The sequence below is a fragment of the Drosophila ananassae genome, chromosome 2R (assembly GCF_017639315.1).
Source record: "Drosophila ananassae strain 14024-0371.13 chromosome 2R, ASM1763931v2, whole genome shotgun sequence".
Taxonomy (NCBI): Eukaryota; Metazoa; Arthropoda; class Insecta; order Diptera; family Drosophilidae; genus Drosophila; species Drosophila ananassae.
This window is the reverse complement of record NC_057928.1, coordinates 2,239,816-2,257,074: the sequence shown is the minus strand read 5'-3', so window position 1 is coordinate 2,257,074 and position 17,259 is coordinate 2,239,816. Positions and strand designations below refer to the sequence as shown.

The window sequence follows — 17,259 nt, the reverse complement described above, 5'->3', positions numbered from 1 at the left end:
TTTACAGGAAAATACCCTTATACACTTTGTGACCTCATGAGGGCAAAACTACAAATCCTAGCCAACTGGATAAGCAGTAACGGCCAGTGGGTGAACGAGAAAAAAACAGAGTTATTTCTCTTTAGTAGGAGATATAAAATCCCACCCCTTAGCCCACCAAAATTAAACAGCCAAAGGCCCTCTTTCAGCGCCAAGTACCTGGAACCTCAAAAAATAAAAAAAGCTTAAAGAAGCCTGCAGTCGCGGTCCTACCCTCCAAAAATCAATAGGACTTAAATGGAGCATGTCAGACCTGTACTATTGTATGGAATACTGGTATGGTGGCCAGCCCTTAAAAAGTTAGCCCTAGTAGTTAGGAACAATTCAGCCAACAGCAGCACTATGCATAAGTAGTGTAATCCAAACCACTCCACACGAAGCCCTAAATGATATACTCAGACCCAAACCAAAACCAGCTAATGTAGAACAGACGACGGTAGCGGCAATTAGTCTAAGAGAAACACACCAGTAGAGCCCCTTTAACAATGGATACCCCACCATTTTACTAAACGCCCTAGTTCCCAGCAACACAAACGGCTGCACTTGCAGGGAATATTAATAAACACCACCATCAAACCCCCATTCCAAATAGAGTGGAGTGCGCAAGTCCCAGGCCCAAAAAACGCACACAACCTACTGACGGCTCCAAAATAGACAATAAAGTGGGCGGAGGAGTATACTCAGAACAACGAGGCATCACAGCCTTCATTAGACTATCCACACTGCAGCGTCTTCCAGGCCGAGATGATAACTATAAGGGACCTTAATTACCTAAAAAGTTCACACACAGCGAAGTCAATATAAAAACAAGAAAGGAAAGCTAACTTCGGGCGGAGCCGAAGTTGATATACCCTTGCAGTTGAGTCGCAGTCCGCTAGGTGACGCCACGCATCTTATATTATTATATATATAGCGGATCGTATATAGTCGGCCGATCCTTATGAAATTTGGCATATTGAATTATGCCAAACTTCAATATGTCTAACTTAAAAAACAACAAAGTTATGCCAATTTCGATCGTTCTATGACAGCTATAGGATATAGTCGGCCGATCCCTATGAAATTGTGTACATAAGATATTTTCAAATATAACATGTGTGAAAAGTCCCAACCCTCTAACTTAAAAAACACCAAAGTTATGGCATTTCCGATCAATCAGTTATATGGCAGCTATAGGATATAGTCGACCGATCCCGGCCGTTCCGACTTATATACTACCTGCAAGGAAAAAAGGAATGTGTGCAAAGTTTCAACTCGATAGCTCCAAAACTGAGAGACTAGTTTGCGTAGAAACCGACAGACAGACAGACGGGCAGACAGACAGATGGACAGACGGACATGCTCATATCGACTCAGGAGGTGATCCACATCAAGAATATATATACTTTATAGGGTCGGAGATGTCTCCTTCACTGCGTTGCACACTTTTGACCAAAATTATAATACCCTCTGCAAGGGTATAAAAACAGACAACCACCAATTAAATGAATCAGCTCAATCACCAGTAACTGAAAAACACAGCATATAAAGCCTCATTTAAACTTTAACTAAGGAAAACCGCACAACGGAGAAATCACCTCAGCTAGGACTCCGTTCCTAATTGACGGTTGGCCCGCATACAATGGCGATAGGGGTGAAGAGAAGGAAGAAACTGTCGCCACTGCCCAACCCTGCAGTCTCTCAGACTATTACATCTAGGTGATCGATTTGTATACGATATCTCAAAGGTTTAAAAATAGATTCAAATAAGATATAAAAAAGCTGCTCCGCCAGCAGCTAAGCAAATACCAGAAAACTCAGTGAAAAAAAAAAAGAAGTAGTGTGATCTACAAATCGCGAAAGGACGCTTTTGGACACACATAAGTCTCGAGCTTATAGTGTCCAATAACTAACACAAAATCAAAATGTATTTAATTCAAAAATTGAAATGCCATCACGACAAATTAAACCAACAGCTTGTGCACATTCATTTTAAGAAATAAGAGCGGGCCCTCTGCTTGCAATAACTAACATAAAAACCAACAACATGAACGAAAGTAAGCTCTCTGACCCAGAAACAGAGAAAGATCATACTCTTCCGCTCTTCCAGGCACAAGCAGTGCATTAACCTGGAGTGCGCAGTGCACCTCCCCAGCACTATCACGCTCTGGTCTATCAACTCCGTTATATTTGCCTACGAGCACTACTACATCGATTACCATCGTGCACAACAACAACAACAGCAACATCGGTAGCTGTCTCTCAGCGAGTGTCACCTACACTAGCGCAGCCGGCCTCAGCAGAGCCCAATCAATCAAACCAAGCGACAACACTGCAAGAGCAAAAGAGAGCTACCCCCCAAGCAACAATCCAAACGGGCATTGATATATCCAAGTAAAACGAAAGCTCAGTCCTCAGCCGAAAAAAATGCTAACGCTGCAAAAGTTCATTGCTTTCAATCAAGCCAACAATCAAGACGAACAGATTAATTCTCTGTCTGAAAACAGATTTGCTATACTAAGCGAAGACCGTAATAATGAAGAGAATACGGAAGTTCCCAAAGCCAAACAAAAGCCGCTACCCATTTACATACGTGATCAAAACTGCAGCGATATGGTTAACTGTCTCGCTAAGCTAATTGGAAATAACAATTTTCATATAATGCCACTGACCAACGCCAATATACAGGAGACCAAGCTCCAAGTTTACACGGAGGAAAATCATCGCTTAGCCACGAAATACCTAAACGACAACCAGAAAAACTATTACACCTACCAATTGAAGAGCAGCAAGGGCCTTCAAGTGGTCATAAACGGTATTGAATCGTCGGTACCAATAAAAGAAATCATCGAAGCCCTTTCAAGCGCGGGTTTTAAAGTTAAAGGAGCCATTAATGTCATCAACAGACAAAAAGTTCCCCAGCCTATGTTCAAAGCTGAGCTGTAACCTGAATCGAAAACAACTCCTCTACGATGGCCAGGACTACTAAATAGTGTAGGTTCAGTACCACTGGAACCTGAAACTATAGGATATCCACCTCCACCTACGGGTACATCGAGGGAAAGAGTCCAAGAATCTGCAACCCCCGAAATAAAGGGTATCGAAGGAATGTTGTCTACACTTATAAGTTTAATGGTCACAATGCAAAATAATATGCAAGAGCTCATGCGAAACCAAAATCGACTAATAGAGCTTTTAGATAAACCTAAAATCCAATTAGATGGCTTATTTGTCTATATGAATCTGTCTATGGAATGCTAACGGCATTTCAAAGCGCAAAAATGAACTTAAGGCATTCCTTGATGATAACAATATCGATATTATGCTCCAAAAACAACTTCTATCTGACGGGCTATATATTTCATGCAACAAATCATGCAACAAATCACAAATCAGGCTCAAAGAGGAACTGGGATCCTCATAAAGCAGCGCATAAAACACCATTCCCTCCAACGAGTTTCTACAAATTCCCTGCAGTCAACTTCAATACGAATTCAGACTGTGGGAGGTCATCTAAATCTAGCTGCAATATACTGCCCACCACGTTTCTGCATATCTGATATGGAGTTTATGCAATTCTTTGATTAACTAGGCGATTGATTTATAGCAGGCGGCGACCACAATGCCAAGCACCCACACTAGGGTCCTCGCCTAAGCAACCCAAAGAGTAAACAACTATACAACGCTTTGATACAGCCTGGAAATAAACTAGACTTTCTATAACCGGGAAGGCCTACAGACTGGACCCACGGAAGAAGCCAGACCTAATTGACTTTGCGATCACTAGAAAAATTCCACGAAGCATCATTCGAGCCGAACCTTTGGATGACCATTCAGTTATCCTTCTTCATCTATTTCAACATGCCGAATTAGAAAATAATCAAATTTATCTCACATCAAAAAGGACAAACTGGCGTAGGTACAAAAGATACATAAGCTCTCATATAAACATAAGACCGTCAATTAACTGTAGCAAGGACATTCAAGATGCAGTCAACCACCTGGAAGACATGATGACCTCAGCAGCAAAGCTCTCGACTCCTGCGATCCTAACTTAAAGCCGCCTATAGAAGCAGATATGGCCCTTCGAAAACCAAATGAATCTTGGGCGCGCAGCGATGAAGAAAAAGCAAGCGCCTTCGCTAGTCACCTTTGTAAAGTTTTTACTCCAAATCAAGCAGCCTCTCTCGTCAAAGTCGAAATTTCTCAACTCCAGGAAAACTACAAAAGGAAACTCTCCACGCACCAAAATCCTCTAGCCAGATCGCTAAACCAAGTTAGTCAACAATCCCGATTAAGAAGAAATGACCTTCCAGCCCGTTGACATCAGAGGCCCCATAGTATAGATGTTTACAAACTAATTATGTATTAGATTAAGATTTTTAAAATTGTTGTTAGTCTCTTAATAAGAGAAGATCCAACAAATAAAAGATAAAAGTATAAAAAAAAAATCTAATCCCACAAACTTTTTGTTATATAAACTTTTAATGGAGCATAGTTGACCCTATGCTTTATTAACCATTGCACAGTGGTTGGGCTTGTATGAAGCCGCGGCCAAAAATATTTTTAGTAGTGATATCGCAATGAAATTTTGTCTAAAAATCTATAAAAATATTCTAAACACTCTGTGAAAAATTCGTATCGTATAGCTTCCATACAAACGGATGGAGCAACTTTTCATTAAGGGGGCAAATCGAATTTTTTTTTTTGCATTTAATTTAGAAGTGTGTGAATTTTGAAATGATCCGGTGAAAATTCATTGAGATACACATGTTTAAAGGTAGGGACGTCCGGTTTATCTAATAGGGAGTTGAAACTTTAACTTTTGAAACGGTGACCACTCTTACTCGAAAACTAGTGACCCGATTGTCTTGAAATTTAACATGCATTTTTAATACATAATAATCTAGTACTTAATCGAACAATTGATGCAAAACTTTTTTTTTACAGCTGAAAAACTACCGCTTTTTTTAACGAAAAACAATTGTTAAACTTTGATAGGTCGCCATTTTGTTGAATATTTTTTTTTTTAATATCCATCGATTAAGTACTAGATAAACTTTCAATAAATGTAAACCCGTTTAATTTTTTGATTTCAAACGATCCAGATTTCCACAGTCTTGGTCACCGCGACCCGTGTTTTTCACGCGGACGTCACTTCGACGGGGCATAGCTTTGAAACTGCTCAATATTTTCTACTTTTTTGTTTTTTCAAATTTAAGTTAAAACAAGGAAGGAAAGCTAACTTCGGGCGGAGCCGAAGTTGATATACCCTTGCAGTTGAGTAAAAGTCACCTAGCGGACTGCTAGGTATAAGATGCGCCACGCATCTTATATTATTAGATATATAGCGGATGGTATTTAGTCGGCCGATCCTTATGAAATTTGGCATATTGAATTATATTGCCCAAAGAGTAATCTTTACCAAGTTCCACTTTTGAAACACTTTTGACCAAAATTATAATACCCTCTGCAAGGGTATAATGATGTATTTTCACATAATAAAGCGATATTTCAAAAAAATTCAATAGTTTACGAGAAAAAAATTCGGGAAAAATGTCTTTTTTTGGCGCTCCAACTGCGCATGCCCCCTTAAAAAACAACAAAGATATGGCATTTTCGATCTACCAGTTATATGGCAGATGCCTCCTTCACTGCGTTGCCCACTTTTGACCAAAATTATAATACCCTCTGCAAGGGTAAAATACGAAATAAATGAATATTCTATTGAAAATTAAGCTTTCCAGCTTTATATTTCTATTCCTTTTCATGAAATTTGTTTTCGCATCTTTTAAATTTGCATGCAATTAGTTTTTTAATTCCTAGTATTAATTAGCAATAAGCTTAAAACTATATCCAACCTATTAACCCAGCACTAGTAGCAGCACGGCACTTAAAACCAACCTACTTCGAGTGATCCTATATGAAACGGCTCACAAGTTAGGACTCTCTTAAAGCTATCTACTTCGCGTGGCTCCAGTGTAAACGGACTATAAGTAGAACTTTCGTCATCGAACCTACTTCGAGTGGCTCCTGTGTAAATGGACTGCAAGTAGAGCTTCATTATCTAATCTACTTCGAGTGTTGCTCCCGTGAAACGGACCACAAGTAGAACCCGCGTTACCCAACCTACTTCGAGTGTTGCTCCCGTGAAACGGACTACAAGTAGAAACCCCGTTACCCACCCTACCACAAGCAGGACCGTCCGAAAAGGAATCAGCCGAAACTCCGTACCATCTTGAGGAGAACCAGCCCAGGACTTCAAGTATCCCACATCAACTCCAGCCGGATCACAGCAAGCGCCTGGTCAACCCGAACAGACCCTTACAGAGTCCAGGTACATTTAGTGAGAACTTTTATACGTTCTTTGACTACGACTCCGGGACCTACCGTTTTGCCCGCGAGTTCAAATTCGACGTAGTGGCCCCACAACGGACGAACATTTGGTGACCCCGGCGTGATCCTTTTCTATAGGAATACACCTTGAACATAAGCCGCATCGCAATTTAACTCATAGAACAAAAAAAAACAAAAAAAGGATATCGAAACCATGGGATCAGAATCAGACCCCGTAATCCAAATGCTCATTGATGAGCAAATTGAAAGCAACATAGCCATCCAAAGGCTAATAAGAAACTTCACTAAGGTCTCTGCAGAGCGAAAACTCAACGAATGATACTTCGAGGAGAGACTCAAACAGCTCACTCACTCATGGACCCAGTTTAAAAAACATGATGCCAAGCTTCATGAGCTAACACTAAGTCCTGAGAATGAGTATTTCACACAGCGCTAGAACAGCTTGTGAAAAAATATGAAGCAATATTTTCGGATGGAATCCCATCAGTGTCAGGCCCGTCACAAAGGCCCTCGAGCCAAAGGCACAATCATCACGAGGAAACGAAGGAGAAGACTTTCGATTAACATCATTAAAACGAAGAGAAGAAAGACGATTTGACGATATGGAAGACTTTCTGTGGAACCGCACCGAAGGACGGGAAGTGTCCACATACGTCAGACAACACATGAAGGAGCTATGGAAGGAAATCGTCTCGGGATACCATGATCTCATCGACCTGGAACCAGCCATAAAAAATTTTTGACACACCGATGACAGATTTCAGGTTGTACGAGCAGAATACTTTTCGTTTCTGAGCGAAGAATCGCAATCGACTTCAGCATCAACACAAAAACCCGCGATCGCACCTTCGTTTGTAATACCACCAGTAGAAATTCCAAAGTTTGACGGAGACTACCGACATTGGCTACGATTCTACGAAATTTTTACGGAATGCATCCACAATCAAGACTATGATACACCGATGCAGTAAAATTCCGTCTTTTAAAGAATCATGTAACAGGTGAAACAAAAAACCTTATCTCAACGTCAATTGGCGGACAGACCAGTTACCAGGATACCTGGCAACGACTAAAGAATCGAGAATCGCTGTTGATTAAATCCGCGACCCAAGAGCTTTTCGGACACCCCAAGAGCTTTTCGACTCCGAACGGTCGCCACTCTCAACGCACTCAAATGGGTAACATGCATCTCCAAAAGGGAGCAAAAAGAAAGGCCAAGAAAGGACCAAGAATCCTGTATGCGCACTGACCAACCAGAAAAAACGCCTAGTACTACATGGGATGCCCAAGGAGAATGGTTACGAGGGCGCGCAACAAGGCGAAGGAGACAACAGGCCGGATAGAAATATCATTGGTATTTTATGAATGTCTTATGAAGCTTTTTCACCCACATGATTAACATATTTTTTGGTATTAACATTAGATTTTTAGTAAGTAGTTCTAAGAACCACAATATTTTCTAGTGCAATGGTACACAACGGTTTACTGAGACGGTCCAAACACAACGCACAGCCTCATTGGATTGAGTCCCTCAATGTGGATGGAGAATGTTGGAATGTTCACAGCAAGCGCCTGGTCAACCCGATCACTCCCTTGCAGAATCTAGGTACATTTAGTGAGAACTTTAAAACGTTCTTTGACTACGACTCCGGGACCTACCGATATGCCCGCGAGTTCAAATTCGAAGTGGCCGCACAACGCTCTACGGACGAAGATTTGTGAAAACAATTTTGATCCTGCAAATTTCATAAAGATGGGCCTATATTCCAAAGCTGCCATATAACTGAACGATTGGAAAAGTACACAACCTTAATTTTTTTAAGTCGTTTGGAGTTGTTTCCAAGATTTTTATTAGAAAATGGATTTGATAGTGAAATTCTCATAAGGATCATACAACTATATACTATTCGATATATGTATATCTAATAATATAAGTGCCACGTTACAGCAAGGGTATATTAACTTCGGCTCCGCCCTAGGATAGGTTTTTATTCTTGTTTTAAATAGAATATCATGTTATCCACTCATTAAAATAGTGCAATAAGACGATTTTATCGTCTCAGGCCAGCATCTTTTGTTTTCTGTGCCGTATGCCACTGTGAATGATGTCACGAGTTACCTCTTCAACCATCGTAAGGTAGTTCCTAATGAATTTAAGCTTAACCTTAAACATAGGCATAGTATCTTCTTTCACAATAGTTCAACCTGATTCATACTCGAAAAATAACTTGAATGAATGAATTTTTAGCAAAAGTCCTTTAAAATCAACTTTAACCTAATCCTAATTTTAACAAATCACACTAATTTCCTACAAATTTTAACTATGTATGTCAATGGTACTACGGATTCTCTTGCTATTCGACTGAACTAAATTCTGATCAACGAGAGAAAGTGTTGCATAAGCATATTCGGATTGGTGTTTGAGAAATGGTATTTTCCTAAGCCCTTCCTTAATGTCCTAATATGTCACAATCCCACATTCGGCCATCCTGATTTTTCATGGGGCCCTGAATGAACTCCAAATACCCTGAATGAACTCCTTTTCATATACTCTGCCTGCCAACGTTGTTGTTGTTTGCTTTGGCCCTTCGTTATTTCCTTCTTTTTATACCCTTGCAGAGGGTATTATAATTTTGGTCAAAAGTGTGAAACGCAGTGAAGGAGACATCTCCGACCCTATAAAGTATATATATTCTTGATCAGCTGATCCTGAGTTGATACAAGCATGTCCGTCTGACCGGATCCACCTACTATATCCTACAGGTGTCATAGAACGATCGTAATTGGCATAACTTTGTTATTTGTTCAGTTAAAAAGATGGGACCTGGTACAGGTTCTATTTTGGACAAAATAATCGATTTGCCGAATTTCATAAGAATCGGCCGACTTTATGTTATAGCTGCCATATAACTGAACGATCGGAATTGGCATAACTTTAATGTTTTTAAAGTTAGAAAGATGGGACTTGGTATAAATTCCATTTTGGGCAAAGTAATCAAATTTATCAAATTTCATAAGGATCGGCCAACTATATTCTATAGCTGCCATATAACTGAACGATCGGAAATGGCACAACCTTGCTATTTTTAAAGCTGTTTTCAACATTTTTATTCGAAAATGCATTCGATGGTGAAATTTTGATAAGTATCGGCCAACTATATACGATCCGATATATTTACAATAATATTAGCTGCCACCTAACTGCAAGGGTATATCAACTTCGGCTCTACCCGGAGTTAGCTTTCCTCTCTTGTTTAAAATGGTGCTTAACAAGAAAAATAAATGTATTGGTCAAAATTTTGAAAACTCTCTCGCTCTCTAGCTTTTTATACCCTTGCTTTGTCAGGACGGCGAGTTGACGAGTCTCTTTCTATTTACTTGGAGACTATAAACTACAGAGTAGAGACTTATACACTGAAAGGGATAGTACATAAACTGTTAATTTTTTTCGTATCGGCCGATTGTATTCTATATAGATAATGCAAAAAGAACGGAAAACAATAATCATAATTTTAAATTTCTCGTTTGATTGCTGGTGTGGCATGACGCTTAACACACTCGGCCACTACTCCGCCATAAGACAAACATTACACTTTACAGACTGGGGCTACTCTAAGAGATAAAGCCTTTAAGCCTACAGAAGACGATGGGTAAAGAAATTGCCTAACTCGCAATACAAAGAAACGAACACAGGTACAATAGGGGTTGAGTGTTATTGATTAATTATTAGTATTCATTGTTTTGTATTTTTAAAAAATTAAAAAAAAAACAAGAAAGGAAAGCTAACTTCGGGCGGAGCCGAAGTTGATATACCCTTGCAGTTCAGTCGCAGTCCGCTAGGTGGCGCCACCCATCTTATTTTATTAGATATATAGCGGATCGTTTATAGTCGGCCGATCCTTATGAAAATTGGCAGATCACATTGTTTTCCCCAATCTGTACCAAATAGAATCTGTAGCAAATCCCATCTTTCTAACTTAAAAAACACCAAAGTTATGCCAATTTCGATCGTTCTATGACAGCTATAGGATATAGTCGGCCGATCCTTATGAAATTTTGTACATAAGATATTTTGGTCAAATATAACATGTGTAGAAACTCCCAACCCTCTAACTTAAAAAACACCAAAGTTATGGCATTTCCGATCAATCAGTTATATGGCAGCTTTAGGATATAGTCGACCGATCCCGGCCGTTCCGACTTATATACTGCCTGCAAAGGAAAGAAGGGTGTGTGCAAAGTTTCAACTCGATAGCTTTAAAACTGAGAGACTAGTTTGCGTAGAAACAGACAGACGGACAGACGGACAGACGGACCGACGGACAGACGGACAGACGGACAGACGGACAGACGGACATGCTCATATCGACTCAGGAGGTGATCCTGATCAGGAATATATATACTTTATAGGGTCGGAGATGTCTCCTTCACTGCGTTGCACACTTTTGACCAAAATTATAATACCCTCTGCAAGGGTATAACAAGAACGGAAAGCTAACTTCGGGCGGAGCCGAAGTTAATATACCCTTGCAGTTGTGCCATTTCCGATCGTTCAGTTATATGGCGGCTATAGGATATTGTCGGCCGATCCCTATGAAATTCAGCAAATCAGATTATTTTGTCCAAAATAGAATCTTTACCAAGTCCCATCCTTCTAACTTAAAAAACACCAAAGTTATGCCAATTTCGATCGTTCTATGACAGCTATAGGATATAGTCAGCCGATCCTTATGAAATTTTGTACGTAAGATATTTTGGTCAAATATAACATGTCCGTCGGTCCGTCTGTCTGTCGGTTTCTACGCAAACTAGTCTCTCAGTTTTAGATCTATCGAGTTGAACTTTGCACACATCTTTTTTTTTTCTTGTAGTATATAAGTCGGAACAGTCGGGATCGGTCGACTATATCCTATAGCTGCCATATAACTGATTGATCGGAAATGCCATAACTTTGGTGTTTTTAAGTTAGAAGGTTGGCATTTTCAATACATGGTAATTTTGGCCAAAAATATATCATCTACAAAATTTCATAAGGATCGGCCGACTATATCCTATAGCTGTCATAGAACGATCGGAATTGGCATAACTTTGGTGTTTTTAAGAGTTAGAAAGAGTGGACTTGGTACAGATTCTATTTTGGGCAAAATAATCGGATTTGAAGAATTTCATAAGGTTCGGTCGACTATATCCTATTGGCATAACTTTGGTGTTTTTTAAGCTAGAATGATGGGACTATGTACGGATTCCATTTTGGGCAATCTAATCTGTTCTGCTGAATTTCATAACGATTGGCCGACTATGTCCTATAGTTAGCTTTCCTTTCTTGTTTTAGTATTTATTATTCCAGTGAGTCCAAACATTTTTATTTGAGTGGTATTGTAATTACCATTATTGTTGTTGGTTTTTTGTGGGTTTGTTTCCGTATTTGTAACCATATTATAAAATTCCATTAAATTTGTGTGAAGACGCCTGTTTATGTTAAATTATGTGAATATAGGTTTCGTAATCAATTAAATTTCCAGAGAATTTCAGATTTCAGAGCATAGATTGGATGGAATTCGGATGGTTCATGAGTCCAACATAGTACATACATTTTTTATTTTATGCAGCGGCAAACCGTTGCTAGCGGTCAATCGGACGATCATTTGTATCTGTCATTTTGATCAGGATCACCTCCTGAGTCCATATGAGCATGTCCGTATGCCCGTCTGACCGTCGAACCGTCTGTCTGTCTGTCTGTTTCGCTAACAGACAGCTAACTTCGGGCGGAGCCGAAGTTTATATACCCTTGCAGTTGAGTCGCAGTCCGCTATGTGGCGCCACGCATCTTATATTATTAGATATATAGCGGATCGTATATAGTTGGCCGATCCTTATGAAATTTGGCAGATCGAATTATTTTGCCCAAAGAGGAATCCACTGAAACTCCCATCCTTCTAACTTGAAAAACAACCAAGTTATGGCATTTCCGATCAATCAGTTATATGACAGCTATAGAGTATAGTTGACCAATCCCGGCCGTTCCGACTTATATACTGCCTATAAAGGAAAGAACCGTGTGTGCAAAGTTTCAACTCGATAGCTTTAACTGAGAGACTAGGTTGCGTAGAAACAGACAGACGGACAGACGGACATGCTCATATCGACTCAGGAGGTGATCCTGATCAAGAATATATATACTTTATAGGGTCGGAGATGTCTTCTTCACTGCGTTGCACACTTTTGACCAACATTATAATACCCTCTGCAAGGGTATAAAAACAAAAAAGTCTTTTTACCCGCTTTAAGATTCATGAGTTTCCGCGGGCAATAATTTTATTTGCATAGAAAAAATTAAATATTTTATGCAGCTTTTAATTATTTAATATATACATATTTAATAAACATTTTGTTAAATTAAAAAAAAAATGGAGGTCATTACGACGCCACTTCCGGCAGTTCCGGAAAAAAGGTGCCTCCGCGTTGTCAGCAGAACTACTTTCAAGATCATCAGAAATAAAAATTAAAAAATACGTGTTTTGGTAAAGACAATTTTGAACGAAGGAAACAAAAAAAACAAAAAATTAGGATCTTTGGCAGACGTTTTTATAAAAAAAAAATTTTAACTTCGGTGAAAATTTCATTTAAAAAAAATCTATACACAAGATTCTAGAAATGTTATAGAATTCAATAAGACAAAATTATAGATTTTTTTAAAACCGCTAAAGCCATGTAACCATGTAAACATGTTAAAATAAAACCTTGGCTTTAAGAAACCTAAGGATAACTAAGTAAAATAAAAAAAAAAGGATGCAAATTCCATTAATTTTTGATAAAAATAATTTTTTTATGACTCGATTGATATTTTCATTTACTTACTTACTTACTTTTGACATAATACTTACTTTTCGCAAACATCAAGAGCATTGCAGTCGGTATTAGGAATTTGCAGCATAGTTTTTTCACGCTTTTTTATTTCCTCATCAACCCGTCTTAACTCTCTTAACGCTGCTGCTACCTTTAAACAAAAAAAACATAAACAATATTTTTTATTTGGTTAGAAGCAATATTATTTGGTTAGAAAATTTAAAAATCGCCTTTGTTGATAATTTTTGGATGTTTTACGTATTCATTGATAACCAACGTCGATCGGAGGCAATCTACCGATGCTGATGACCGAAGGATTTACACCCCTGAAACTCCAATGGTTTCGTGCCGCCGACTTACCTTTAGCAAATTCAACTGGACGTATGTATGTAGCATCGTACCAGCATGGCTTACAACACATTAACATTACACACTACACATTGCCAAATTTGGAGGGTAACGTCGAATCCATATCCATTTTTATACCCTTGCAGAGGGTATTATAATTTTGGTCAAAAGAGTGCAACGCAGTGAAGGAGACATCTCCGACCCTATAAAGTATATATATTCTTGATCAGGATCACCTCCTCAGTCGATATGAGCATGTCCGTCTGTCCGTCTGTCTGTCTGTCCGTTTCTACGCAAACTAGTCTCTAAGTTTTAAAGCTATCGAGTTGAAACTTTGCACACACCCCTCTTTACTTTGCAGGCAGTATATAAGTCGGAACGGCCGGGATCGGTCGACTATATCCTATAGCTGCCATATAACTGATTGATCGGAAATGCCATAACATTGGTGTTTTTTAAGTTAGAGGGTTGGGACTTTCCACACATGTTATATTTGACCAAAATATCTTGTGTGCAAAATTTCATAAGGATCGGCCGACTATATCCTATAGCTGTCATAGAACAATCAAAATTGGCATAACTTTGGTGTTTTTTAAGTTAGAAAGATGGGATTTGGTACAGATTACTCTTTTGGCAAAATAATTCGATATGCCAAATTCGGCTCCGCTCGAAGTTAGCTTTCCTTTTTTTTTTTTTCTTTGTATTCGGGCGGAGCCGAAGTTGCTATACCCTTGCAGTTGAGTCGCAGTCCGCTAGGTGGCGCCACGCATCTTATATTATTAGATATATAGCGGATCGTATATAGTCGGCCAATCCTTATGAAATTTGGCATATTGAATTATTTTGCCCAAAGAGTAATCTGTACCAAGTCCCATCTTTCTAACTTAAAAAGCACCAAAGTTATGGCATTTCCGATCAATCAGTTATATGGCAGCTATAGGATATAGTCGACCGATCCGGGCCGTTCCGACTTATATACTACCTGCAAGGAAAATAAGAATGTGTGCAAAGTTTGAACTCGATAGCTTTAAAACTGAGAGACTAGTTTGCGTAGAAACGGACAGACGGACAGACGGACATGCTCATATCGACTCAGGAGGTGATCCTGATCAAGAATATATATACTTTATAGGGTCGGAGATGTCTTCTTCACTGCGTTGCACACTTTTGACCAAAATTATAATACCCTCTGCAAGGGTATAATTAAAACAAGAAAGGAAAGCTAACTTCGGGCGGAGCCGAAGTTGATATACCCTTGCAGTTCAGTCGCAGTCCGCTAGGTGGCGCCACCCATCTTATTTTATTAGATATATAGCGGATCGTTTATAGTCGGCCGATCCTTATGAAAATTGGCAGATCAGATTGTTTTCCCCAAAATAGAATCTGTACCAAATCCCATCTTTCTAACTTAAAAAACACCAAAGTTATGCCAATTTCGATCGTTCTATGACAGCTATAGGATATAGTCGGCCGATCCTTACGAAATTTTGTACATAAGATATTTTGGTCAAATATAACATGTGTAGAAACTCCCAACCCTCTAACTTAAAAAACACCAAAGTTATGGCATTTCCGATCAATCAGTTATATGGCAGCTATAGGATATAGTCGACCGATCCCGGCCGTTCCGACTTATATACTGCCTGCAAAGGAAAGAAGGGTGTGTGCAAAGTTTCAACTCGATAGATTTAAAACTGAGAGACTAGTTTGCGTAGAAACAGACAGACGGACAGACGGACAGACGGACCGACGGACAGACGGACAGACGGACATGCTCATATCGACTCAGGAGGTGATCCTGATCAAGAATATATATACTTTATAGGGTCGGAGATGTCTCCTTCACTGCGTTGCACACTTTTGACCAAAATTATAATACCCTCTGCAAGGGTATAAAAATTGGCACAATAGATGCAAAAGCAAACGAACACAAATCCCTTAATGAAACCAAAAGCAATATTGCAATTTACTCAGGTATGTTACAGAAGAAGAAATATTAGACGGATTAAAATCCCAAAAAGTCACACATGTATATAAATGGACAAAAATGGTAGTCCACCACAAATTCTATTGACGATCTCCTCAAAGAATTATACATTTGAGGAGATGAGTGAAGCTCTCACTTGCGCTCTCCCATGGATTCGCCCCGCTTCGCCGCACTAGATAAGCTAGGCCTAAGGTTTCGTTAATATGAATATAATCGAATTTATAACGTTGGAAAGAGTGCACGCATTTTTCGTTTTCGTTCGTTTTTTTTGCAATTTAATTTAATTTCTACAGCCACCTTTTTTCCTTTCGTGTGTTTTCGCGAAGAGATAAAATAATCTCAATAAACATTTTGGCGCCCCCGGGTGGACTGTAGTGAATAATTAAATAAAAAAGCAACAAAAAATAGTGACATAACATATATAAACAATATATGTTACATATATACATTCAAAAAAATAAAAGAGTTGCTCGCGACGGTTGTGCCAGTTAATTTAAAATACAAATTAAAGAATTCTCCGCGTCGCGAAACTTCTCCAATCAACTACATAGCTGCTACTGGAAGGATTCGTCGTCCCCATGCCCTGCACCTGCATCGATTGTGAAAGGAAAGTGGCCGCAGGTTTAAAGGATCCGAAAGTAGAACCCCAGGTATTTGTGCAAAAAATTGAAAGTTGAGATAAAACAAATTAAAATCCGTCTTGTGCTGGAATATTGCACCCTCCTTTCAATTCTTGGCGCATACGTACGTACAAAAAATAGTAGAGCAAAAATAAATAATAACATATATAAAAATTCTAAAAATTTAATTATAAATATATGTGCTAACCTAAATGTACTGCCTGTGGATAAAATAAAAAAGAGAATATTTATATTATTTGCAATCACTGTCGCCCCCTACCCCTCGTTCTGGAATTTACAAATCTTCCAAATAAATACTAAAGTGCAGCCAAAAATTATTTTATTTATTACAGATAAAATAAAGGTGCATATATATTTGGTTTACATACATACAAATAGATGCAGCGATAATATTCTCGTTTTCGTTTCCCACCGTTATCCACTGCTGTATGTATGTATGTATATGCACTTTTTGGCGCGTATAGTTTACCGGTCTGCCAAGTGACGCGCTCCCCTACAATTTGGTCGAGCATATTGGTTTCGGTGTCATTGGCGACAAACTATTTTTTTGGATACTCTGTGCCTCGACTATCAATAATTCGTTATCAATTAATTAATCAATTTAGATTTGGTTAAATTTAATAAATTATTTATTATATTTAAATAAGATTAATTAATTATTTTTGTTTTCGCATTTTCTTGTTGTTGAATTAAATTCAATAAAATTTTAAATAAATTTCTACAATTTATTTATTTTTAATAAATTTTTAATATTAATATTTTAAAATTAATAAAAAATTTAAATAAATTAATAAAATTCCTTTAACAAAAAATTTAAATAAATTATTAAATCTTAAATTTGCATTGTTTCCGTTTTTGTATTGAAAAAACAAATTTTTTTTTTTTTTTTACTAAGCAAAAACATAATTCCACGACTCTTATTGACTTAAAAAGAAGATTAAATGTCAAAGTTCAAAGCATTCGCCGGTTGAAGGAACGTTTGGAAGATGGATCACTTCCTCTAAACAAAACCGAGCTAGAATGCAGGCTTCAGGTTCGGATGATTGGATGATTTCGGAGCCG

General features: G+C 38.5%; 1 protein-coding gene across 6 annotated transcripts in view; it reads right to left on the bottom strand.

Moving 5' to 3' along the window:
* The window catches only part of LOC26515191 (unconventional myosin-VIIa), a 381,684-nt gene that overhangs the window by 113,868 nt on the left and 250,557 nt on the right, over positions 1 to 17,259 (bottom strand). For all 6 annotated transcript variants that reach the window (XM_014904700.3, XM_044714626.1, XM_044714625.1 and 3 more), the window contains one exon: positions 13,260 to 13,372. In XM_014904700.3, coding sequence (XP_014760186.1) covers positions 13,260 to 13,372 — 113 coding nt within the window. The remainder of the gene's footprint in view (positions 1 to 13,259; positions 13,373 to 17,259) is intronic.